Below are 24,728 nucleotides of genomic sequence, written 5' to 3'. Positions count from 1 at the left end.
TTCTCTAGATGCAAAAATAGTGTTTGATAGCGTGGAATCACCTTATGGGTTCTTTATATTACACCACTTTGGAGTGGCGACAACTTTTTAAATATGATCTAGTGGTTACACAGGTACACATCCTCCACTCTTCCATGGAATTCAAGATTAACAGAGGAATGTGGTAGGGATACCATTTTCCCCCTTCCTGTTTGTCCTAGCTTTGGAGCCTCTGGTGATCCCTATCTGCCGTCATCGGAGGTATCCACACAGCAGAGGGGGAATTCAAAACCTTCATTAATGCTAACAATATTTTGGTCACCATATCTAAACCAATACATTAATGTATAATGTTATATTGATCAAAAGGCTATGAATTGAGGGGTGCTGACTCCAGAATGAAGAAGTATATATTTATGTATAATCTCTGCATCCAGGTAATCAGCATTATGGCAATGCTGCATGACCTTTCAAAAGTCAACTTACTTTTGGGGAAACCAAGAGAGTGAGACACTGGTAGTTCCCCGCACAGTGGCATTGGGGAGGGTGTGTGTGTACGCAACAGTTGAGCCCCCGATTTACTAACCTTTCACGCAATGCAATACAGCAAAGCAACGTGCTGTGCTGTGTATCAATAAAGGGAGGGAGCAGAAATGAAGATATTTCTCCTTGTTATGCATTTTCTCAGGTAGGAGCTCCGTTATAGCACAAACCCAGGTGTACTGCCTTTAGTAAATCTGGGTTTGCATCAAAGTATGTGGGTAGATACGTGGGAAGGCCCATGCTTCACCCATAGAACACCTACACAATAAAGTGTTATTTTATTTTACAAAGCAACGCAAGGTGAAGCAAGTTGGCCCTGGCGTGGCCTGGCTATGTAAATCTCCACCAGCATTTTGCTTTGTGGCTGTGTTAAAAAAGTTGAGTAACCATGACATGCTATGTTAGTGAATCGGCCCCTCATGTCTTCTACTCAATGTGTAATCTGGTTATTAGAATCAGGGAACCTTTTTAACCACTGTTAGTGGTCCCACTTTAAAATTTGGATGGTAAACATGACCAAAGGGATCTAGCCGGTAAACCATTACTGGCAACTCTTTCTGTCGTATGTAGATATCAGACTGGTGATTAGCAGGCACTTGCATCAAAGCCTTTTGCGATCCAAAACAGTGCGATTCACAAAAATCGGTCGTTTGCGATCGCAACATTAGCTTTTGCGATGCATCCAGGGTCTAGGCCCTCACAATTTGAGAATTCGCAATTAATTGCGAGTTCTCAAATTGCCATTGCATTTAAGGAATAGCATTTTGCGATTCCGTAAATGCAATGCAAGAACCACTTTGAAGTAGCGATTTGAAGTTGAACTTCATGGTAATTTGCAAAAACTTTGAAAAATGCACTAAAGTGCATTTTTCAAAGTTCCATTTTTCACACATACATGCCCTTGGTTTACTAGGACGACTTCTGGTATCAATACTTCATCTCACTGTAACATCACACATGAGTTCATTACCGTGCAGATAATGAGGGTCAATGTTGTAATGCAGTAGACATGTCTAGAATCCAAATTAAGAGTAGGATGGAAAAGGTTGGAAGGAAAATATTGCAAAAACAAAAGATTTTTGCTCCCAAATTACATGTCAACATTGTCAGTGACAATAAATACAGACAATATGTTTTAATATTAATAATTTTGATACACCAATAGAAACCAAATCACATTTCTGTCTGCATTATCATGAGAAGCCTTCTTTCTAATCTCCATCTTTATTTTGTGTGCAGCTGCAAGAGTTCTGGTTGTGCCACCAGCGGACATTCGCGAAGGTGATACAGTCACCCTCACCTGTGAGGTCACCAGTAGTGTGCAGGATGAGCTGAGCTATATCTGGTATAAAAACAGCAAATGGTACAAAGACGACTCCGGAAGCTCCCTCGTGTTTCAGCAAATCCATAGTCGTGATACAGGCTTCTATCACTGCAGGGCTCGCGATAAGGACGGGAGCAGCACATCACCGTCTGTCAATATACAAGTGCTTTGTGAGTTTATTTCCGCTCTTTATTTAAAATTTGTAATGGTATTTTTATATATATGTTGGTATGTGTGTGTGCATGTGTGTGCATGCATGTGTGCGCCCACCTCCTTTGAGGCGGTCCGGGTAAGCGACGTAAGCGGGGAGACTCTGTACTGGTAAGAAATGCATTAAGTGCCTTTATTTTTAATTTACCAATCACGAAGGTCTAAACATCTTTGAGTTGAGGCTAACACTCATAAAAAGATAATTTTACGGCATTATGTACAATAAAAACATGCACACACACACACACACACACACACACACACACACACACATATATATATATATATGCATACACACACACACACACACACACACACACACACACATTGATTTTTATTCATTTATCGGTTTTATGCAGCTTGCAATATATTCCTATATTGTAATCTTAGATTTCTGGTGACATTCAATCAATCAATCAATCAATCAATCAAAGCATTTATATAGCGCACTACTCACCCGGAGGGTCGCAAGGCGCTGGGGGGAGGGGGTCCGCTACTGCTCGAACAGCCAGGTCTTGAGCTGCTTCCTGAAGGCGAGGTGGCCCTGGGTCAGGCGGAGGTGGGTCGGGAGGGAGTTCCAAGTCTTGGCGGCCAGGTAGGAGAAGGACCTTCCTCCTGTGGTGGCTCTTCGGATGCGGGGGACGGCGGCGAGGGCGTGGCTGGTCGATCGAGGCTGGCGTTTGGGAGCGTAGAAGTTGAGGCGGCTGTTGAGGTATCCTGGTCCTTGGTTGTGTAGGGCTTTGTGTGCGTGGGTGAGGAGCCGGAAGGTGATTCTCTTGTTGACCGGGAGCCAGTGCAGGTCTCCCAGGTGTCCGGAGATGTGGCTGCGGTGGGGGATGTCCAGGATGAGTCGTGCTGAGGTGTTCTGGATCCGCTGGAGTCTTTTCTGGAGTTTGGCGGTGGTTCCGGCGTAGAGGGAGTTGCCGTAGTCCAGACGGCTGGTGACGAGGGCCTGGGTGACCGTCTTCCTGGTCTCGCTGGGGATCCATCGGAAGATCTTGCGTAGCATGCGCAGGATGTTGAAGCACGACGAGGAGACGGCGTTGACTTGTCTGGTCATGGAGAGGGAGGAGTCCAGGATGAAGCCCAGGTTGCGTGCGTGGTCAGTTGGTTTGGGTGCACTGCCCAGGGCGGGGGGCCACCAGGAGTCGTCCCAGGCGGAGGGTGAGGATCCCAGGATGAGGACTTCCGTCTTGTCCGAGTTCAGTTTCAGGCGGCTGTTCGACATCCAGTTGGCTACGTCTGTCATCCCTTCGTGCAGGTTGGCTCTGGCAGTGGCGGGGTCGTTAGTGAGGGAGAGGATCAGCTGGGTGTCGTCGGCGTAGGAGATGATGTTGAGGTTGTGCTGGCATGCGATGGCTGCGAGGGGGCTCATGTAGACGTTGAAGAGGGTTGGACTGAGCGAGGAGCCTTGAGGAACGCCGCAGATGACTTTGGTGGCCTCCGATCTGAACGGGGGGAGGCGGACCCTCTGTGTCCTTCCGGCGAGGAAGGAGGTGATCCATTCCAGTGCCTTCTCCTGGATTCCGACGTTTCTGAGGCGCTGTACTAGGGTACGGTGGCAGACAGTGTCGAAGGCCGTGGAGAGGTCCAGGAGGATGAGGGCCGCTGTTTCTCCGTTGTCGAGCAGGGCTCGGATGTCATCGGTAGCTGCGATCAGGGCGGTCTCGGTGCTGTGGTTGGCCCGGAAGCCAGACTGCGAGTGGTCGAGGGAGCCGTTCGTCTCGAGGAAGGCGGCCAGTTGCTTGTTGACGGTCTTCTCGATGACTTTGGCCGGAAACGGGAGCAGCGAGATGGGGTGGTAGTTCTTGAGGTCGGTTGGGTCTGCTGATGGTTTCTTGAGTAGAGCGCTGAGTTCGGCGTGCTTCCAGCTCTCCGGGAAGGTGGCGATGTCGAAGGAGGTGTTGATGATGTCCCGCAGGTGGGGTGCGATGACAGCGTCGGCCTTGTTGAAGACGTGGTGGGGGCAGGGGTCTGTCGGAGATCCGGAGTGGATGGAGTTCATCGTGCGGATGGTGTCTTCGGTGCTGATCGGGGTCCAGGCGCGGAGGGTGGTGGTGGGGGGCGGTGGTTCGGTCGTGGCGTGCGTCGGTTGAGTGCTGAATCTGTTGTGTATGTCCGCGATCTTGTTGTGGAAGTAGGAGGCGAGGGAGTTGCAGAGGTCTTGCGAAGGGGTGATGTCGTTGTTTCCGGCGTTGGGGTTGGAGAGCTCTTTCACGATGTTGAAGAGTTCCTTGCTGTTGTGTGCGTTGTTGTCCAGTCGTTCCTTGAATGCGGTTTTCTTGGTGGCGTGGATCAGCTGGTGGTGTTTTCGGGTGGCGAGCTTGAGGGCAGTCATGTTGTCCGGTGTTGGGTCTCTGCGCCAGGTTTTCTCGAGTGCTCTGCAGTTCTTCTTGGAGCTCTTGAGTTCGTCGTTAAACCATGGGGCTTTCTTGCTGCCGGGTCTGCTCGGCTGGGTCTTCAGCGGGGCGAGGTCGTCTGCACAGTCGCTGATCCATTTCGTGAGGTTGGTGGCTGCTTGGCTGGGGTTAGTTGTGCTGGTGGGGGGGTTCTTGCTCAGGGAAATCGCGAGCTGGTCTGCAGTGATCTTGTTCCAGCTTCTGCGGGGAGCCTGTTGCTGGTGGTGGTGGAGCGTGGTCCTTCTGAAGCTGAAGTGGACGCAGCTGTGGTCCGTCCAGTGGAGTCCCGTGTCGTGGCTGAAGGCGATGTCCTTGCTGGAAGAGAAGATCGGGTCGAGTGTGTGTCCGGCGTAGTGTGTGGGGGTGGTCACCAGTTGCTTGATTCCGAGGTTGGAGAGGTTGTCCAGCAGGGTGGTGGTGTTGCAGTCGTTGTTGCTCTCCAGGTGGAAGTTGAGGTCCCTGAGGAGGATGTAGTCAGCGGAGGGGAGGGCGTGCGGGCTGACGAAGTCGGCGATGTCCTCGCTGAATTGTGTGCGTGGTCCCGGGGGTCTGTAGATGAGGGTGCCTCTGAGGGTGGTCTTGGGGTTGACGTGGATCTGGAAGTGCAGGTGTTCGGCGGGTGCGAGGGTGACATCGGTGTTGGTCGTGATGCGGATGGTGTTCCTGTGGATGATGGCGATGCCTCCTCCTGTCTGGTTGGCGCGGTCTCTCCGGGTGATCTTGTAACCCTCTGGGATGGCGATGGCGATGTCGGGCGCGGAAGAGGCGTTCATCCAGGTTTCCGTGAGGAAGGCGACGTCTGGGTCTGTGGTGTCGAGCAGGTTCCAGAGCTCGACGGCGTGTCTGTGGACGGAGCGGGTGTTGAGCAGGATGCACTTCAGGTGGGTGCTGCTGGAGTTCGGCTTGGTGGGAGCTGGTGTGGCGTGGGTCCGGTTGCAGGTGAACTTGCAGGAGTGGCAGCTGAAGGGTCCGTGGGTGCGTCTCGGTGTGGCTCGGTAGCAACCCGGGGTTCGGCCGGTGTTGAGTGCGTTGAGTTCGGTGGCGTCGTAGGTCCGTCGGGTCGGCTTCCGGCGGTGGGGGCCAGGGGTCCTGGCACTGGGCGCGGTCCAGGCGCGGACGGGCGTAGACGGGCTTACCTTTGGCGCGCCTTCGGCGCTCATTCGGTGCTCCCGCTGCGCGCGTCCGCTGCGCGGTCGCTCTTGGGGCGTCATAAGAGGGGAGCAGGGAGGGCGGGTCAGCTGGGAGGCGGGAAGGGGTGCCCAATCGTCTGGCGAGGGGGCGGGGCCGCAATCAGGAGGCGCGGGAACGGGACCGGCAGAGCGGGCGGCCCAGCGGCGGCTGGGGCGCTGCTGACGGCGTCGGAGAGGAGGGACTCGGTATGCAGGTGAGCAGGGGCTCAGAGGCAGGCGCGGCAAGGAGCAGGGGGGCGACCAGGCCAGAGGCGCAGTGGTCGCTCCCCAGATGCAGGCAGGGTCCCCTTAAGAGGGGAGCAGGGAGGGCGGGTCAGCTGGGAGGCGGGAAGGGGTGCCCAATCGTCTGGCGAGGGGGCGGGCCGCAATCAGGAGGCGCGGGAACGGGACCGGCAGAGCGGGCGGCCCAGCGGCGGCTGGGGCGCTGCTGACGGCGTCGGAGAGGAGGGACTCGGTATGCAGGTGAGCAGGGGCTCAGAGGCAGGCGCGGCAAGGAGCAGGGGGGCGACCAGGCCAGAGGCGCAGTGGTCGCTCCCCAGATGCAGGCGGGGTCCCCTTAAAGGGGGAGCAGGGAGGGCGGGTCAGCTGGGAGGCGGGAAGGGGTGCCCAATCGTCTGGCGAGGGGGCGGGGCCGCATTCAGGAGGCGCGGGAACGGGACCGGCAGAGCGGGCGGCCCAGCGGCGGCTGGGGCGCTGCTGACGGCGTCGGAGAGGAGGGACTCGGTATGCAGGTGAGCAGGGGCTCAGAGGCAGGCGCGGCAAGGAGCAGGGGGGCGACCAGGCCAGAGGCGCAGTGGTCGCTCCCCAGATGCAGGCGGGGTCCCCTTAAAAGGGGAGCAGGGAGGGCGGGTCAGCTGGGAGGCGGGAAGGGGTGCCCAATCGTCCTGCGAGGGGGCGGGGCCGCAATCAGGAGGCGCGGGAACGGGACCGGCAGAGCGGGCGGCCCAGCCGCGGCTGGGGCGCTGCTGACGGCGTCGGAGAGGAGGGACTCGGTATGCAGGTGAGCAGGGGCTCAGAGGCAGGCGCGGCAAGGAGCAGGGGGGCGACCAGGCCAGAGGCGCAGTGGTCGCTCACAAACCAGAACTCATCGATGGCATATACCAACTATACAAATCATTTATCATTCTCTCATTGCTGCACTGGGCCACCTTGTCACACCATTCTGAGAGCTCCCATTAGGTCAGTAGCTGTTTCTGTGTTGGGCTTCCCAAGAGCTAACCGGGGCAGAAAGCCCGCCCTTTGCTTTCCAATCCAATCCAAAAGTTCTTTATTTCGGCCATTAAGACCATAAAAGATGCAGTAAAAACATTAAAATCACATGTTAACATACAATATAAAAACAATGCAAGGAGCAAAAACTACTTAATTCATAATATGTGAGGATCCGGGGAATTCAAGGTACCATTCACTGCAGTTCATTTCATGGTTATGGATTACCCTTCCAGTATTTTTTTCCTCTTCAGCCACATAGCCATTAGATACTTGGATAGTGCAAAAACAATACAGTGCAAAGTACTTGTCTTTAGAATTCTATACGATTGTAAACAGTGTCTGAAGCCTAGATTCGTACACAAAGGTACAAGCCAGTACTTTCTTGGTCTGCTGTAAGCAGGGCAAAAAAACAGCACGTGTAGTTCATCCTCCACATTCGTGCTGCACCCAGGACAGATTTTATCGTCCGATGTAGACCATTTACTTGTAAAGTCTTTAAGGGGCAATGTACCAAACCTCCATTGGATAAAAAGTTTCCTTGCAGTAATGGGGAAAAAAATGTCCATACATTTTTCAAACTTAAATGAACTTTTGGAAACCAAAAATTGTTCAATGCGGGTGCCAATTTTCGGGGCGGACAAGAGCGTAGATAGGCTTTTGTCCTTGTATATCTTAGTGAGCATTTTGCAGGACACCCCAAGACAGCCTCTTTCGGGATCATCCCACAGATCAGCCAAACCTAATCGGGAAAATTCTCGTTTTACATAGGCCAACCATGGGATTCTGTCAGAACAATTATAGCTCAAAACGTGCTTCAAATCTTCCCTGTCATGGGACAGTTCGGTAGTGGACCATAGCCTGTGCCAGAATCTCAATGGCTTTAGGGCTAACTCGTCCCCTATTGAAGGTAGGCCCAAATCCAATCTCAATGGTAGAAGAGGCGTGCCTTGTGGTAGAGACAGCAACCGTCTAAGGAAGCTGGTCTCCACCTTGACAAGTTCAGTCCCAGCGCTATGACCCCACAGTTCACCACCATATGATGAGGCTGCTCTGGCTTGAGTTTTGTACATCTTCAGGGCTGGACTAACTGGCTTGAAGGTTGAGGAGTTCGAAACCTTCAAAATGGCCCCCACCATTTGTGATAGCTTTAGGCGAGATCTTGCAATCTGTGGACCCCAAGATAAGGTTTCATGTAGAGTTACCCCCAAGTACTGGAACGTTCTAACCCTTTCCAGCCTATCAGATCCCTAGGTTGGATTTGGCCTAGTTGTTACCGAGGGATTGAATACCATGAACTTGGTTTTCTCTGCATTGATCTCGAGGCCATGAGCTCTGCAGAAGTCCCCAAACCCATCCAGTATACGTTGGATCCCCATCGTGGATTTGGAAAGCAGGAGAGTATCATCGGCAAACATAATTGCCGGGACCCTCCTGCCTGCCAACCTAGGGGCATCGTTATTGGTGACATTATCAAGGTGGGATATTACGCCGTTGACGTAGAGGCAAAACAGGGTTGGTGCTAAGACACAACCCTGTCTTACCCCCCTGCCAACTGGGAACCTAGATGACAATGCCCCATCCCTCCCACACCGAACCTGGGCAAAATTTCCATTATGCAGCCTGATTATTACTTGCAGGAGCTGTGGGGGAACACCCAAATCCCTAAGAACCACCCATAGTTTCTCGCGTGGCACTAGGTCGAATGCGGACCTCAGATCCACAAACACCATGTACAGACTTCCCCCCTCGATCCTTGCCGTTTTCCAGAAAAGAAAAACGAGGCGAAAAATCTGATCCATGGTGGATGTGTTCTTCCTAAAGCCTGCCTGGAGAGGACTAAGGATCGCATTGTCCTCCATCCAATCCAAGAGCTGGTCCAGCAGAAGACGGGCGAAAAGTTTTTGGGGTACATCTATAAGGCTGATCGGCCTGTAGTTGGCGGGGAGTAGAGGAGAGCCATTTTTGAAAATCTGTACTAGCTCTGCGCCCAGCCAAGTACAGGGGATCTCCATTCCTCTCAAAACTGAGTTGAAAATAATGAGCAAGTAGGGACCCCAAATCTCTGGTTGGTGTTTGAATAAGTCTCCAGAGAGTTTATCAAGGTCGGGAGCCTTCCCCCGTGCAAGTCTCCCTATTGCATTTAATACCTCACCCAAGGTGAACTCTAGTTTCTCGTTGCGCTCAGAGAGGGTGTCAGAAACTACCTCTGTAGGGATGGTAAAACTCTCTTGATACAGTTTACTAAAATGGGATTCCCATACCGAAGCAGCAATGTTTGGCTCTACTGCAGCTTTCGGTTCCCCTGAACCTGTGTGGACTAATGACCAAAATGTTCTTGAGTCCCTGGTTTCCAACGCCATTGTTAGGTTATGCCATCTATCCAAGTCCCATTCAGATTTTGCGTGGGCGATGGCCTCCCAATATTTTATTCTCAGCTCATGTACTTTATTTTTATCAGTGCCAGACTTGACCATAGAGATCAGTTCAGTTTTGATCTTTTTACACGTGGAGTTATACCAAGCTGAGGTTGGTGTCCTCTTCTTCCTTCTCATGGTCACAGGGTAAAAAACCTCTCCTAGTCTCTCAACTAGGTCTACATGGATTTGACCTAGTTTCTCATTGAAATCAATACCTTTAGGATTATTAATCAAGTCATCCATTTCGACTAATTTTAGGAGCGCCAGATCATAGATTTTCGTGATGCACTCTGTAGAGTTAACTAGTTTCCCCCATTTCACCCTATGTCTATTGTTGGATAATACTAGGGCCCCTATGTCTTGTTCTACATCGTTTAGTGGTGTGCTTTCTTTGGGCCCTGGATGAACCATGTCCAAGCAGAGAGCATTATGGTCGCTATCTGCTCTCACCGTCACCTTGAGGTCCAAAACCTTAGACCACATGCTGGTATCTACAAAAATGTAGTCTAGGCGTGATTCGTGGCCCTTCCTGTTAAAGGTGCACACTGAGGGACTGTCAGATGGAGTGCGCCCGTTACAAGCCCTCAGTGCGTAATTCAGGGTAAGGGACATAATCTGTAACGCCAAGGGAGACCATGATTTCGGGCTTGGCGATCGACAGGGAGGAATCCCCCAGTGGGCACCCTCCTTTAATCCATGTAATGGTTCAAAATGGCAGTTGACATCCCCTCCCAACAAAATCTTACAATCAGCGGGTAGTAGCCCTAGAAATAGAGATAATTCTTCTAGAGTGGGTGATTCCATAGACACACTCACTGGACGAGAATAAACATTAACAATCGCTAAGTTGTAAGCATGTGGCCATTTAAGAAGAACGCATTGTACGTCTTCCGAGTGCGTTGGTATAATTTCCGCTGAACAACCCAAATGGGTACCCACCCAGATTGCAAGTCCACCAGAGGGCCTACCTTTTCCTCCCCACCTGGCAGGAACATAAAAAGTTGCATAGCCCACCCTGGGGTAGACTTCCATTGGCTTCATTTCTTGTCAATTATTTGCTTGCTTTCTATTTAATGGCTTTCCTTGTGTTTACCCCGCCCATGGAGCATACCCTCTTTACCATCTCTGTGGCTGGCTGGCTTCTATGTTTCTACTGCTCAGTTTTAGAGAACTACTTTTTTTTGTGTAAATACTTCATGAGATTGTATGTGTTTTCCAGCTGTCTCTCGCATGTGCTTCCTTCCCTGTTGTTCTCTTTCAACCATGTGCGTCTCTCCTTCTGCCAGCACCCATGTTGTTCTCTCTAGCCCTTTGTCTCTGTGATCTCTCCCTTCTGTTGCTTCTTTCCCCACCTACTGTATTGCTTCTTCCGCCACCCGCCATGTTTCTTCGCCCCCACTCACTACCGCAACCCGCTTCTCTGTTTTTTTAATGACTTTTATGCTGCATTGTAAAAAAAAAAGCTACTTTTTAAAAAAAATTGCCGATCCATCTTGGACCGGTAAATAAAAAGGAAAAAAACACCTGTGTCATTTTGTAAGTATGTGAATGCATGTTGAAAGCATGTGCATGCCTACAGCAGCTGCATCATTACACTTGTTTTCGCCGTGCTGCACAGCAGCTGAAGTGCTGTACAGCATGGCTGCCACTGGCAAAGTAAACCGGTCTCATAGATGAGACCCATTGGCTTAGCCAATGCTTGAACTCTGTGCTGCATTGTGCAAAAAGTTATTTGCTCAAGAAGACTCTGACAGTCAGCATTCATCTGCTGCCGGGCCTGGGAGCCTCACCCTGTGAGGGGTCGAGGAGAGGTGGCCTGCCTCTACTCTGTAAATGTATTTCTCTATGGTCACTTGCTGGTGGTTCTGAGACTAGACCCCATTTCCCTAGGCCCACTTAAGTCTCCTCAGCAGCACATACCCCAGCTTTTCAATGATGATCCATTGTCCTAAGCAGTCCCTGACTTCATTTTGCCCTGACACTTATTCTGTTCTAATTCATAGCCCTGTGCTGACTTTTCAAATTGTTCACCTCTGTGAAAAACTCCAGTCACCCATGGAACCCTCTGTCAGCACTGTACTAGCTGCATGCTGGAGGCAGTCCTGCAAAGCACAGTAGACTGCAGTCTTCCAAGTGAACGGGTCTGCCACTCACCCACCCTGTATATTCATCACATAGCTTTGTAACATGCCAACAGCACCTGGACGCATGCTATTGTGACAAAATGTTTCCTATCTTTGCCCACAGTACAATCATGTTTTAAAAAGAAGTGATGGTGGTGTCACACCAAGACACTGGACTGTGCCCCAACCCCAGAACAGGCCCAGCAATCTTTCTTCTGGGGCTGTGGGAAGTTTACCCCAATCTGCCTCCTAAGGGGACAGAAAGCAAACTAGACACAGACATTTTTTTTAGAAACAATTTTGGGTGTGGGTTGCCGAAATATGGATTGGGCTTATCCCCCACCCCTAAAGCGCAAACAGTCTTTCTGCCTCTCTCGGGCCTAGAGCACCCCCATCCCCACGGCAAGAGAGAGCAAACACGAACTCTTATGGGCATTGATTTGACATGTGAGCCGGCAGAGATGGGTTAGAATCCCATCTCTCATGTGCCATAGTGAATACAGACTCTGGGCCAGCCGGCAACCAGGGATCACTACAGATCCTGAGTCACAGAGGAATCCAGGGTGCTGTTACCTGCATGGAGACTGCTACGCTTTCTTACCCAGAATGACCTGCATAATTCAAACTTTGGCTAAAATCATTTCTGTGGGGGAAAGTTCTGAAATCTGCAGAGATCCACAAAATGACTAACTTGCTTTCTCGGTTAGATGGACTACCACTTGAAAAAATGCGCATACTATGGTAACAAACATTTGCAATGCAATAGGTCTCGCATTTGCGAGAGTCGGAGCTATTGGCATTGTAAATGGCAATGCCTTTTATTCATTTGTTTTGAAAACCTGCAAGTGGTGCATAAACACGCACTTTGTACGTATAGTCCTTGCTTACGAGAAGCAAGGCTGTCAGTAAAAGAGACTGACTGCTTTGCTTCTCATAAGCAAGGGCTATAAGTACAAAGTGCTTGTTTACGCACAGCTTGAAGGTTTTCAAACGCATAAATAAAAGGCATTGTCATTTACAATGCCAATAGCTCAAACTCTTGCAAATGCGAGACCTATTGCATTGCAAATGCTTGTTTACACTGTCAGCCAGTTGTGGATATTTCAGTCAGCACTCAACAGCGATCTGTATTCTGGGACTTGTAGTTTTGCTCTTGGAACCTCGAGCCCAAAACAAGCCGAGCTTTCTTGTGGCTTCGTTCTGCCACCCTCGCTCTAACCTTGTGCATAAAGTTGAAAATAACGGTTAAACATCCTGGTAAAAAGGAGACAAATAAGACACCCATGTAGTGCATGATTTGTACTAAGTGAAACTCGAAAACCTGGCTATCTCCAAACTGTGTGATCTTATGAAAATAGTTTCACCAATCTACACCCCCCTCCCCTTTTCTTCATTTCCTCAATAAACCTGAAAAGTGACTTATTAATATCAAAGCTAACGCACGTTCCAGAAATGCGTTTTTTGTAATATCATATTTTACGTGTTGTTTGTTGCACGATTCACCCAGCAAAACAAATGCCAGGCTCGGCTTGTGCTCGGGCTCCTACAGCCGAGCCAGACGCTGGGCTCGACTTTCCCTGTTAATATGTTGGCTCGTCCACCTCCACGGGTGGCACCGCAGCCCTCTTAAAGTACCACGCTCATCTTGCACGGGCACTTCCCTGTTCAACTACCAGTTCACTTGTAACAAAAAAGTGTAAGCGTCGCATACACAAGGTTTTTTCTCCAATTCCACCACATTATAGCGCCGCGGCGGGCTCTCTCGCACACAAGGCGCTCTCACCCTCACACCACAGGATCACCGGCGCCCGGCCCGGAGCAGGCTCTGAAGCGGCAGCATCTCCACGCATTCGGACGGTTCCGGACACCGGTCTCAGTGCTCAAGAAGCAAAGTACCAGGAACTGAAGGAGCACAGCACGTGACTTCACCTCCCGTAATGACTAGAGTGTAAGCGCCTCCACTAAGGGGGGGGTGAGAAAAGAGCTTTTCATAATGCGAGAAGAACCCGTGAGACAGAGCTCAGTCATAACTAGGACAGAGAGAATAAAGAGATTCTCAAGTAAAAGTATGTTAGCTCCCATAATAAACTGCGTATAAAGGCGCAACTATACACGCATCGGGTAATGAGAAAAAACAAGCACAAAATCACCGTTGCGGGCGGGGGCGAAACCAGGAAGTCAGGCATCCTTGCCCGTGACATGGGCGGGGCCTGTGACGCGGCCGGAAGAGGCCGGTGTTGCCCGTGGATGTAGGGCTCCCATGAGGGAGGGAGAGCCCCGCGGTAGCGGTGGAAATCCAGAGAAGTCCCGGTTGAAGTGGAGAGGCGGGGTGTTTTTCGGCGTCGCATTGCCCAGCAGCCCGGTGAGCGGGCCACGCCTGTGCGCTGACACGTCTTGGGCATAGAAAGTGAAAGTGCTTTCAAGGGCTTGCAAGGGGGACAGGAGATGCGCACGGCGCGCAAGTCAACATATCCAGTCTGATCCGATCCTGCGCGTGCCCATCTCCTGTCCCCCTTGCAAGCCCTTGAAAGCATAGCCGACGACTATAGGCTTTGCTTTGCGCAGTATTGCCAGGTGCGAGACCTACAAACGTGTTGTTTTTTTTAAAAAAAACTCTGTTTGCTTCTGAGAAGATGTGATCTTAACACAGAAACTCTTTTGTTGATGCCAGTTTTAAAAAAAATATGTGTTCTTACACAGCAGTTTTTCCCATTTTCCCAAAAAAAACAATGTTGTGCTAGATTTTGGCTATTTTCTTGGTTCCCTCCAGGAGAATCCACAAACTATGAGTACCTTTAGAATCCCCAATTAGGTGACACAAAAAGAAACAAATTTGGCCTGGATATATTTTGTGAAAGAAAATAAACATTATGGTGGTTATGCACAAAGTGCTCCAAACATCAAAAAAAGGACTTAGCACTTAGGGTGGAACAGCCTCAGCAGCTCAGAGGTAAAGTCTAGGGTTTAGGCCAATGCTATGCATTAGAAAGATACATTAAAGTAGTTTCACCCTATTTTTGCATTGCCTCTCAAATGGCATATTGTATGTTGGCTAAATGTGCATTTATTTTCTTAGGACACTTGTATTTTTATTGCCTGCCAGGATCAACCCAGTCATTCCTGGGGTGAGCGTGTGTTCACATATACAAAAGATTTACAATTCAAAGCCCACTTTACAACATTTTACATACCGAAATATTTCAAAAATGCTGATCTAATTTACAAAAACTGAATAGTTCTTTCTTCTTGGTGGCTTTGGTGTAATTCCATTCAGAAGTTTTAGCTTCTATGTCATTCAAAAGTGTTAATGGTGCATTTGGAATGCCCCAAAAATGGTCATGTACCCATTCAAATGTTTGGTGGGCAGACAAGAACAGTTACCAACCGCCCCTAAAATGTGTTGGGAAATTTACTGTTGCAGGGCTGCTTTGGTTCTGATCAAAAAATCAAAACACAAATAATATACCTCTCCACTGGTACACTATATCAATGACATACGTGAAGGGCACGCCATTTTATTGACTTTACCTGAATATGAAAAGAAGTAGTGGAACTGATAGCTAACGTGTCTCCACAGACATAACATACACAATGGTGGCGGCAGTACCACATTGAGAAAATGTCGATTCTCACTGATATTGCTTAGAAAATGGCTTTAAAGAGAGGTCCTTAAATAAATCACACTGAGAGTACAGCCTGCAGTACCACATTTTTAGCACATTTTAGCAAACCGAACTAGAATGATAGCTTTGGGAATGAATTGCACATAGCAAAACATTTTTGTCCCATAACTTACATTGTATTAAGGACATTGGTGTATGTCATGTAATCCTTCTGTGCTTGTTTTCTCAGATGGACCAAGAAATCTGACCATGAGCTCTTTCTTAGAGATGCAGGATGGGCATCTGGCCAGCATCCACTGCTCTGTGGACAGCAGCCCTCCCTCTGAAATAGCACTATACAGAGATGATGTTTTGGTGGCTTCATCCAGCCCCCCTGCTGCTCCCAACCAGAGGCTTTCCATCTCCTCTTCTCATAACTCCTTGAAACTGGAAATTCGAAATGTCATGTTAGAGGATGAAGGCGCATACATGTGCTTAGCGAATAATACACATGGCAGTGCAGAATCGCAAATCATTTTTTCCGCAGAAAGTAAGTGTTAATTTGATCCAATTATAGAGGTTAAGACTTTCTATTATGTCTACTTGGAGTTGCAGTTTTGGTAAAATATTTTGATTTATGCCTAAATTAGCAACATTTATTAATGATAACTAGTGAAAGGGCAGAAATGCACCGTAATTATGCAATATGGGCATTCCTGCCCTTTCCCCCTGTGCTGGTGCTGTTTTGGCTGCCTCTCTGTACTGGGGTGAATGTATGACATTGTTCTGCATTCTGTCCATCAATTGTTCTTTTTGCATTTGTCACCCCGAGTGGGACGGGTATGCCCAGACTTGAGTCCCGTGCTCTCCATGCCACTGGAGTCAAGCTATCCTGGCTGAGGAGGGCTGAAAGCCCGAAACCGGTCCTAGGATGCTTGTTTCCAGTCCAGGGAGGACCTGGCCTGGCACTACGCGCTGGACTGTTCCCATTGGGCGCAGGGTCAAGACTGATTTGCATATGGCTGGGTCCAATCTGGAAAGGCATGGTGAGCAAAAAAACGATGGATTTAGGCCCAGATCTCTGTACTGGGGTGAATGTATGACATGGTTCTGCATTCTGTCCATCAATTGTTCTTTTTGCACCAACTCAGGCACCCTTGCTCCATGGTGCAAGGTTGCTGTGTTGTAGGCAGGATTGTTTTTGCACAGGAAGGGGCACCTTCCGGCACAGAAACAATCCTAAGAGGGATTTTCCTCTTTCTATGCGTGATGAAGAATGCAGCACACATAGAAAGATGAAATAACGAGGAGAAATAAAGAAATTTCTCCTTGTTACGCCTCACCTCAGGAGGTGTAAGGATCTGGCGCTTCCCCAGGTGTGCATGATCTTGTAAATCTGGGGCCGCATCAAACTCCATGGATGTTGCGTCAGAAAACCCACTGCAACGCCCATAGAACGCCTCCCGAACACAGAGTAAGGCAACCCAGTACTTTGCGCTGCCTCGCCTTACTCTATATCTACGAGACCATCCAAAGCCACTCATAGGGCTTTGTGTGGCCTCATAGATATGATTATATAATCTGCGCCGCTGGAACGTCACAAACAATGATGCGCTCATAAATAAGCCCTAGAGTATTCAGGGTGCTGTATCTGGGTCTGGTGCCTCAGTGGACTAATGCATCCACCGCAGGGGCCTGTGTTCGACCTCATGGTCAAATCACGGCAGGTCCACTCAGCCTTTCATCCATCTGAGGTTGATAAAATGAGTACCTTTGAGTTGGGTAACAACAAACATCTGTTATTCTGAGCCAAGATACCCTGCTAGGGGTGAACGTGTGTGTTACAAATACACATGTTAAGTTATATTATGTATACATTACACTGTTCCTGTTTGAGGCATGCCAGCTATGAAGTTATGCTAAACATATTTAATCCACTACCAGACACTCGCTGCTCCATTATCTTTTTCTTGCTGTTTCCTGCTTTCGTTCTTCATACCGTTTTTTTTCATTTTTCTCTTCCTCGGTCTTTCGGCTTTCTATATTGTTCCCTCTAATGCTCTTTGTTAATGTGTGATGGGAAAAAATAAGTGCCGGTGGCCCCCTCAGGCAACCACTGCCACAAATTAAGTACTGGATATCCTTTATATAGATTTAAACGATTGAATTTTATTGTCTATGACAGGTTTAGTTAAATTAAAGACCTTACTTGTTTTAGAAATTAACTATTCATTTTAAAAATAATATTGTTGGAACTTTAAATAAAATAGTTTATGTTTAGAAGTACGTTTATTGAGACAGTTGTTCGTAAAACTACACACAATAATACATAGCACAATCATTCAAGATAAAATAAAAGCAACAGTCATGATAAATAATGTAATAAAACTAACATTCTTAGAAGATACACCACACTTCATTATATAAACATTATAAGATTCTTTTAATAGCTATTAAGAACCGAATAACCTTGATAAAAATATTCAAACAATTCATATTGGCTAAGAAGGTGATAGGAACCTGTGTTATACAGATTGTGTACTTTAAAAATAATGGTTTAAAGAACTTTTTCTGCTGATTTAAAGCAATTGGAAAATCATTTACCATGTGGCACATAGGGCATTTAGTATTTAATGTGCATGGGCATAATCCCATTCTGTTTTTTATCATTGCACAGAACTTTGAAACAGAGTACAAATGATTACATCCTACTCACCATTTTAACATTTCTTAAAACTGAGGGCTGGGTAAGCAAAAAAGATAAGTGAAATAGCGTTGTTGAATGCGCACTAGAAGATAATAACGCAACAATTGAAGTCCTGCCAATTCTGCCCAGGAAGTGAGATTCCATTCATGTTGTTTAGCCATGCTCCATTTGAAAAATTGTGAATATCTTTCCAAGATAAGATTTCAATACTTACTCGCCCATGCTTCACATGCATCAGAAAATATTACCTCTGACCCATAAAGTACCTTTGGTAGACTTTTCATTTCAGTACTTTTCATTAAAGGTACTAACAAGCAACCTCCAAAGCTACTCCTTTTAATAAGGCCCTGGACTTTATTGAATTTCGGTGGTTATTCCAATTTAGAGGTCTATTAACTAACAAACATAAAAACTATAATGTACTTTCTCAATTTTAACTTTGTCTATAAACCAAGATTAATGTATTATTCTCCCACCAAAAATCATTATTTTAGTCATTTCTATATTTAGAGTCATAACATTTATTTGACAATCATCTATTGTAGACATACAGCTGAGTTATTAATAAGAAATAGATTGCCCACATAAAGTAGATTTGGAATGTGGGCTCCTCCCATTTTCATCGCGATTGACCTGGTCTCGCTCCAGGTGGCCAGATGGTCTCCCAGGTAGATATTGGAATAGGAGACAAACAATAAGCACCCTTTCTACAGACTGTTTTTATATTTTAATTGTTTTGGACAGCCTACCTGAATGATCTAACTCTACCGGAGTCCAATTTAATTATGTAATCCTTTAACCCCTTGGCTGCGGGGCGTTTTCACCTGCTGTGCGGGGGAAGGGGGGCCGCGCGCAGCGCCGCCGTGCTTGTAACGAGCTCAGCTCGTCATGAGACACAGTGGAGTTGCACTCATGACGAGCTGGGCTTGTCACGACCACAGCCGTTTTGGAACGTTTCGTCGTGAGTGCAGCTCAACCGTGCCTCTTCTAGTTTGCTCTACAAATAACCTCTTTCCACTGAGTCAAAAGCTGCACGAAAGTCAACGAAGCAAACACACAATGGTTTAGCTCTATTGACTTCTGTATAAAACACCATAGTGCAAAGCAATGACCAGTCATGGAATGTCCCTCACAAAAACGACCCTGTACCAATGGAAAAAGATTAATTTCAAACACCCAATCTTTAAGGTAAGTTTGTAAATGGCATCTGTTAAGCTTATTAATCTATAATAACTTGGTTCCATTCCATCATCCTCTTTTAAAACCGAGTTAAATCATAGCCCTGTGCCAGGACTCAGGTATTTTCGCAGTTTGTGCTATCCACTGGAATAAGGGAGTGAGTATTTCTGTCCAGCAATTAATATTCAGTTTAACAACTATTGCTGGGATGAATCAGGTACCACAGCTCTACTAAGTTTTTAAAAGTGCAGTAGTGTCTCTTGTTCTTTCCTTGCAAAAGAGGTTCAACAGCCCCAGATCACCAACCGGGACATACGGAAACAAGTTCACTTTAGGAGACTCACACAAGTCACTTACATGTAGAACCCATTTTTGTTCCGGAATCATACGCACCAGAGTCAGGACTGGATCTGAAGGCAGGGGATACTTATAAATTGTCCAAATGTTTTCTGATCATGTTGTGTGATTGCAAACAGATGACTGTGGAAACATCCTTTGGCCCACAGGACTAAGACTGTAAAGATGGGTGGATGCACTGTCACAAGAGGTGTTTATTGAGTATGATGCTGAGAGTAATGCAAGTATGTCAGTCTGTTACATATTCACAGATAGAGTTTAGTGCCTGAGGTTTTTGGTGAAGCAACACTAAGCATTGCTGCAGGGGCAAGCTGATCTCACAAATCAATTGTATGATTCCCCTGGTGAATCCTGGGCCTCTGCTTATGTACAACTGTTGAGCACCATTCATTCGCAAGCAAGTATTTATTATTATTTTATTTATTTATTGCATTTATAGAGCGCACTGTCACCTGTCAGGCATCCTGGCGCTAAAAAGTGAATGAGCTGGCCTACCACCTTCAGGACCTCACCAAGCCCTTAGATCTTAGGGAATAGCCATGTTTTTAGCTTCCTTCTAAAAGGCAGTATCCACAAATTATCTTCCTTGCCTGGTTTTAGCTCTCTCTAAACTCAGTATCATGATGGCTCTCCGACTAAACTCAGGGCATATAGGATAATTATTAGCTTCTCTAGGCTCTTCAATTTTCCTCCTTCAAAACAATCACACATCATAAGCAGGTCTGTTGCAGTCCATGTTGCCATTCTGCTCACCGTGACGAACCACCTCGTGGCTCCCAATTAATGGTACCACTGAAGCGCAGGGTTATGGACGGCAATTTGGGCAGTGGCCCTAGTGTAGCTGCAGCCATAGAAGGAGCGCTATCAAAGCTCCCTCTTGCCGTACTATTTCTAGGCTACTTATTTCCTCCAATTGTAGCCCTGCCTCCCATCTGGTCACACATTGTATCTGTGTCGTAGCATGGTATAGTTCAAAGCCTGGGACTCCCAGCCTTCCATCTTTAGTAGTCTGCGGCAAAGTATGTAAGGGGACCGGTTACCTCCCTCTGTCCCATATTAGGTCACTCAGTCTGTGTGTCCAAGGAGCTGAGCAAAAACAACAGTTGATGGACAGAATGCAGACAAATGCCATACATTCACCCCAGTACAGAGATCTGGGCCTAAATCCATCGTTGTTTTGCTCACCATGCCATTCCAGCTTGAACCCAGACATATGCAAATCAGTCTTGACCCTGTGCCCCCTGGGAACAGTCCAGCGCAAACTGCCAAGCCAGGTCCTCCCTGGACTGGAAACAAGAATCCTAGGACCGGTTTCTGGCTTTCAGCCCTCATCAGCCAATGATCTGAACCAGGTCTGGGGAATCCAAATAGGAAGGTTCACAAACAAATAAAGTACTCTGGGCAGCATGATCATCTTTGTGAGTGCTTTCCTTTGCATTATGGGGAGCTTCGATGTGCACCCGAATGCTACACTGCCCCAGGTATTGGAACATTTCCCCCACACATCACCCTTTGCCAGTCACTTGTGTGTCCCCAAGCCTTCCTGAGACCAACGAATGTCAGCGTATTGTCATGCATAGGTGTTTAACCTCTACCGCGCTACCGCGTTTTCCCGCTGTGCGCTGGAATTTGAAAAATGCGCGGTTTGTGACAAAGCCAGCTCGTCATCCGCGTAGCGCAGGTAACGCCCATGACGAGCTGGCTTTGTCATCAGCGCTGAAGGGGTTAATGACTTCAATGAGTCCATATTTTCTACCATTTCTTTGGGTAACCTCTGCCCTAATATTTCATCATATTTTCAGCCAGCATGCACCAGTCCATGTCTTTTACCGCAGTTGCTGAGGGTTGACAGTTCACTTACACTCCTGCTTATGAACATCAGTTGAGCACCATTCATTCGCAAGCAAGTATACACAAATGCACTTCCTTGCCTGGTTTTAGCAGAGAAGAAGATGACTCTTCCTCTTCTCTCAACTCAGTATCTTGATGTTTCTCAGGCTAAACTCAGGGCATGCAGGATAATGACGATGATGTTGTCTGGCCGGCATGCAATCAGGTAATCTAGCTACATCTGTGGCATGGCAATCCTGGGCAACTTCTACAACTTGTAAATGGTCTATCTGTCCACACAGGCCACATGCTGTCTATAAGGTCTCCTCTCAACAGAGATACAATGTTTGAGCTTCCTTTCTGGGTTTTCTAATGGTGACTGCCCAAAAGCTTGCAAAAACAGTCCACTGGCCACAATTAGTCCTCACTTCATGCTCTCTTTGGGAACAATAATTCTACAGAGGTCTGGTGGACATTGCTGTGGCCTTGAAGCAGTGCTCATTGGCTTTTCCTCTCCCTTTCACTGAAAATTAAGGAAATCCCGTCCGTCACAATCTCTAACATTTTCACCTACCGCCTTCTGACATGTCCAAGGTTATCGGCGGAAGTACCTTGAATCCACCTCTGCAGGTTTCAAGAGGATTCAATGCAGGAGACTTGCAAAAAGCAGAAGATGCTTGCCACGGTTGGTATCTCTGTCAGTCTCACTAGCTGTGCAGAACTCAATTAAACTCCTTCTCTTTTAGAGAACAAGAGATTAGGAGCCGAGGGCCGGATGCATCAAAGGGTTTTGCCCATTCTGTGTCTATGGGAAAATGTGTTCATGCATACGGCCCTGAGAGTTTAGTGAGGGAGGACCAAGACGACAGAGAGTGAAGCTCTTAAGAGGTTGTATATTTTACAAATATATTTAATGGGAAACCTCTAAGGTAGATGAGGGAGGAGGTCAGGACCTGATAGGTACCTCACAAATATCGCTGTAGGGATAATCTGTGGGGACAACTCATAGAGGACCTGAGGGCTCAAGGGGCGGCATACACAACATACAGTTCTCCATAGATACACAACAACAAAGGCAGGTTTTACAGTTTCGCATTCCTAGTGATGGAAAACACCCATGGTGATGATCCCCATCTATATATAATTGCTAATTTTGTGTAAAGTCAGAAACTGTAGTTGTCTTCGCTGTTTAATTGCTGAGAATTTAGACCTCATGTATCTGGCACATATACGGCTGCACTCATTGCTACTTTCACATGCTTCTGCTACAGCAACACGATATAAAATACTTTGAAACCCTTATTGTAAACTCTTCCTTCTATTTTAGGTGCCAGAATTGTTGTGGATCCATCCACTGAAGCGCTGGAGGGAAACACAGTAACCCTGACTTGTTCTGTTACAAGCAACGCCCCAGGAGTGCCGGCCTACACCTGGTACAAGAACGGAAATTGGTACAAGCAAGGCACAGACAAGACGCTGATGCTCAAAAGCGTGGTCAGTGAGGACTCAGGCTCCTATTACTGCAAGGTGCAGACACTCAAGGGAAGCAAATCTTCCTCTTCGGTTTCTCTAAACATACTCTGTAAGTTTCTCAAAGCTTTTCTGTTCAAGGTCCAGGACATGTAGAGCCAACTGGGATCATTATCATGCTTGAATCAAAGCAAGGAAAGGGAGTGTATACCTGTGTTTTCCTTGGTAGAGACAGGTTCAGCAACAGTTTGAAAAGTCATGGGGCAGAATGTAGTATCTGAATAGAAACACTTGGTCTGTGGGTTCAGTGGCTGATATGCTCTTAGAGCAAAGGCTTTCCTTATTTGGGTTTAGTGGGTTTGACCCTGCTGTCTGTGGAATGTGTCCTTGATGGTGGAAGCCTGCAGGTAACACCTTTGCTTGGATGTATGACGTTACAACGCATGCTTTTACCACGCATGCTGTTACAACGCAGTTTTTACAACGCAAATCTTTACAACGCATAGCGCTTTTGGGTGCTGGATAGTGAATAGTTTAATTTACTATTCCAACTCCAGTCCCCGTGGACACTAGGGAAGGTGTTGGATAGTAAATTAAATCTATTCCCTATCCTAGAGCGCCCCCCAGCGCAATGCGGTGTAATGGTTTTCGTTGTAAAACCTGCGTTGTAAAAGCACTGCGTTGTAAAAGTTTTGTTCTAAAGGATGTTTCCCCCTTTGCTTTCCTGTGATAGAGCAATTACAACTCAATGTTGTGTGAAGGACAATGCCCTTGTCTATGGCTTACCCCTTTCTGTTAGTGTGAATCTTCCCTAATTTTAGGACAAATATATTTTTGCCTGTTGAAACCTTAGTTTGCATAGTAGTCTAACCCTCAAAAGGGTCTTCTCTATTCACGGACATGACAGATAAAACCTCTTGTGGTCGTGTACATGGGAGCATTTACTTGTCAATTGCAAGGGCTGGTACAATCTGTGCTGCGTTTGAGAACATTTACTTCTCTGTGTCTTAACTCCCAAGCACCATGTTGGCATCTTCGCTTCAATTTGGGTTGAGTGGACAACCTTTTGTCTTTGTGCACGCTGGGGTGTTGTCTATGGACCATCATAGTGGGTGCACCCTTCTCCCGTGTCCTTCTTCACCCCAATTTGAGTGTGATCTTGTTTGTGAAAATGTATCATCTATGATTGATAAGTTCATTCCTTAGTTCCATCCACAGCACCAAACTGAAGTCTTGAGGATTTCAAGAGAATTTCTCTTGTTGAATCTTTGATCTGTGGATTGTGGCTACAGACGGTTAGGACTGCTCTAATTTTACTTAGGATTTACATCAGTCAAATTAACTTTTTTGCGTCTGGTTTATTTGTTATTTCTTATCAGATTTCTTGTTTGATGTTGTAGATTTTTAAAATGCATTCTTAGAAAGTTCTTTTGAGATTATTCCCTCTTTTATTTTCTTTTGAGGTGATTGCATCCTCTGAGTTTTTCCAATAGCGCCATCAAAGAAGCTGAACTTCCCAGCTTATGTTAGGGTAACGGTGCATACATTTTCTAGGGTGGTTAGAATGTAGGTTGTTGTTTGACCATCAAACTAATTAATAATGAACCAGAGCCCCAGTTCTCTCCTCTGAGTTACTCCTACAAAAAATAGTACATAGTTCTCTATCATGAGATTATCTCTAATTGTCAGCATTTACCCCTATTGTCAAACAAATGGCAGTGCTCAAGATGAATTTCCAGCAGCCATTTGCTAACAAAGTCTTTATAGAATTTTAAAGGTAGGGGCTGTCTCCATCCTCCTCACTTCAGGGTCTGGGTCTTCACCCTCCAGCCACTGAATGCAGGCAATGCACTTCCACTGTCTCTGAAGCATCGTCCATTTTATGCCTCTCTAAACTAAGGCATCCAAAGCGGATTACACCTTGTTTTTCTGATTAATAGTGTGAGACACACTTTAAGCATGACTATTAGAAGACATCTGCTCCAGCATTTGCAGAATCTTCTTTCAGTGTTTGCATTACTTATCCTGTATACTCTCTCATGTTGCAATGTTTATGAAGTTACTGCTGCCTTCGAAGGCAGTCAGGCTGTGATGTATTCCTATAGGTTCTGTATCGATCCCCCTATTCCTGACCCTGTTCTGGTTAACAATTAACTAGCAGCCATCCCATGATGCAAAAACCGTTA

The 24,728-nt window shown here is 47.2% G+C and overlaps 1 protein-coding gene across 2 annotated transcripts in view; it reads left to right on the top strand.

Annotated features, from left to right (window-relative positions):
- Positions 1–24,728, top strand: part of LOC144817753 (sialoadhesin-like) — a 358,435-nt gene that overhangs the window by 258,618 nt on the left and 75,089 nt on the right. For both annotated transcript variants that reach the window (XM_078674539.1, XM_078674540.1), the window contains 3 exons: positions 1,762–2,016; positions 15,250–15,549; positions 22,400–22,654. In XM_078674539.1, coding sequence (XP_078530665.1) covers positions 1,762–2,016; positions 15,250–15,549; positions 22,400–22,654 — 810 coding nt within the window. The remainder of the gene's footprint in view (positions 1–1,761; positions 2,017–15,249; positions 15,550–22,399; positions 22,655–24,728) is intronic.

This window comes from Lissotriton helveticus, chromosome 2_1 (genome assembly GCF_964261635.1).
Source record: "Lissotriton helveticus chromosome 2_1, aLisHel1.1, whole genome shotgun sequence".
NCBI classification, from domain to species: Eukaryota; Metazoa; Chordata; class Amphibia; order Caudata; family Salamandridae; genus Lissotriton; species Lissotriton helveticus.
This window is presented reverse-complemented; position numbering and strand designations above follow the sequence as displayed.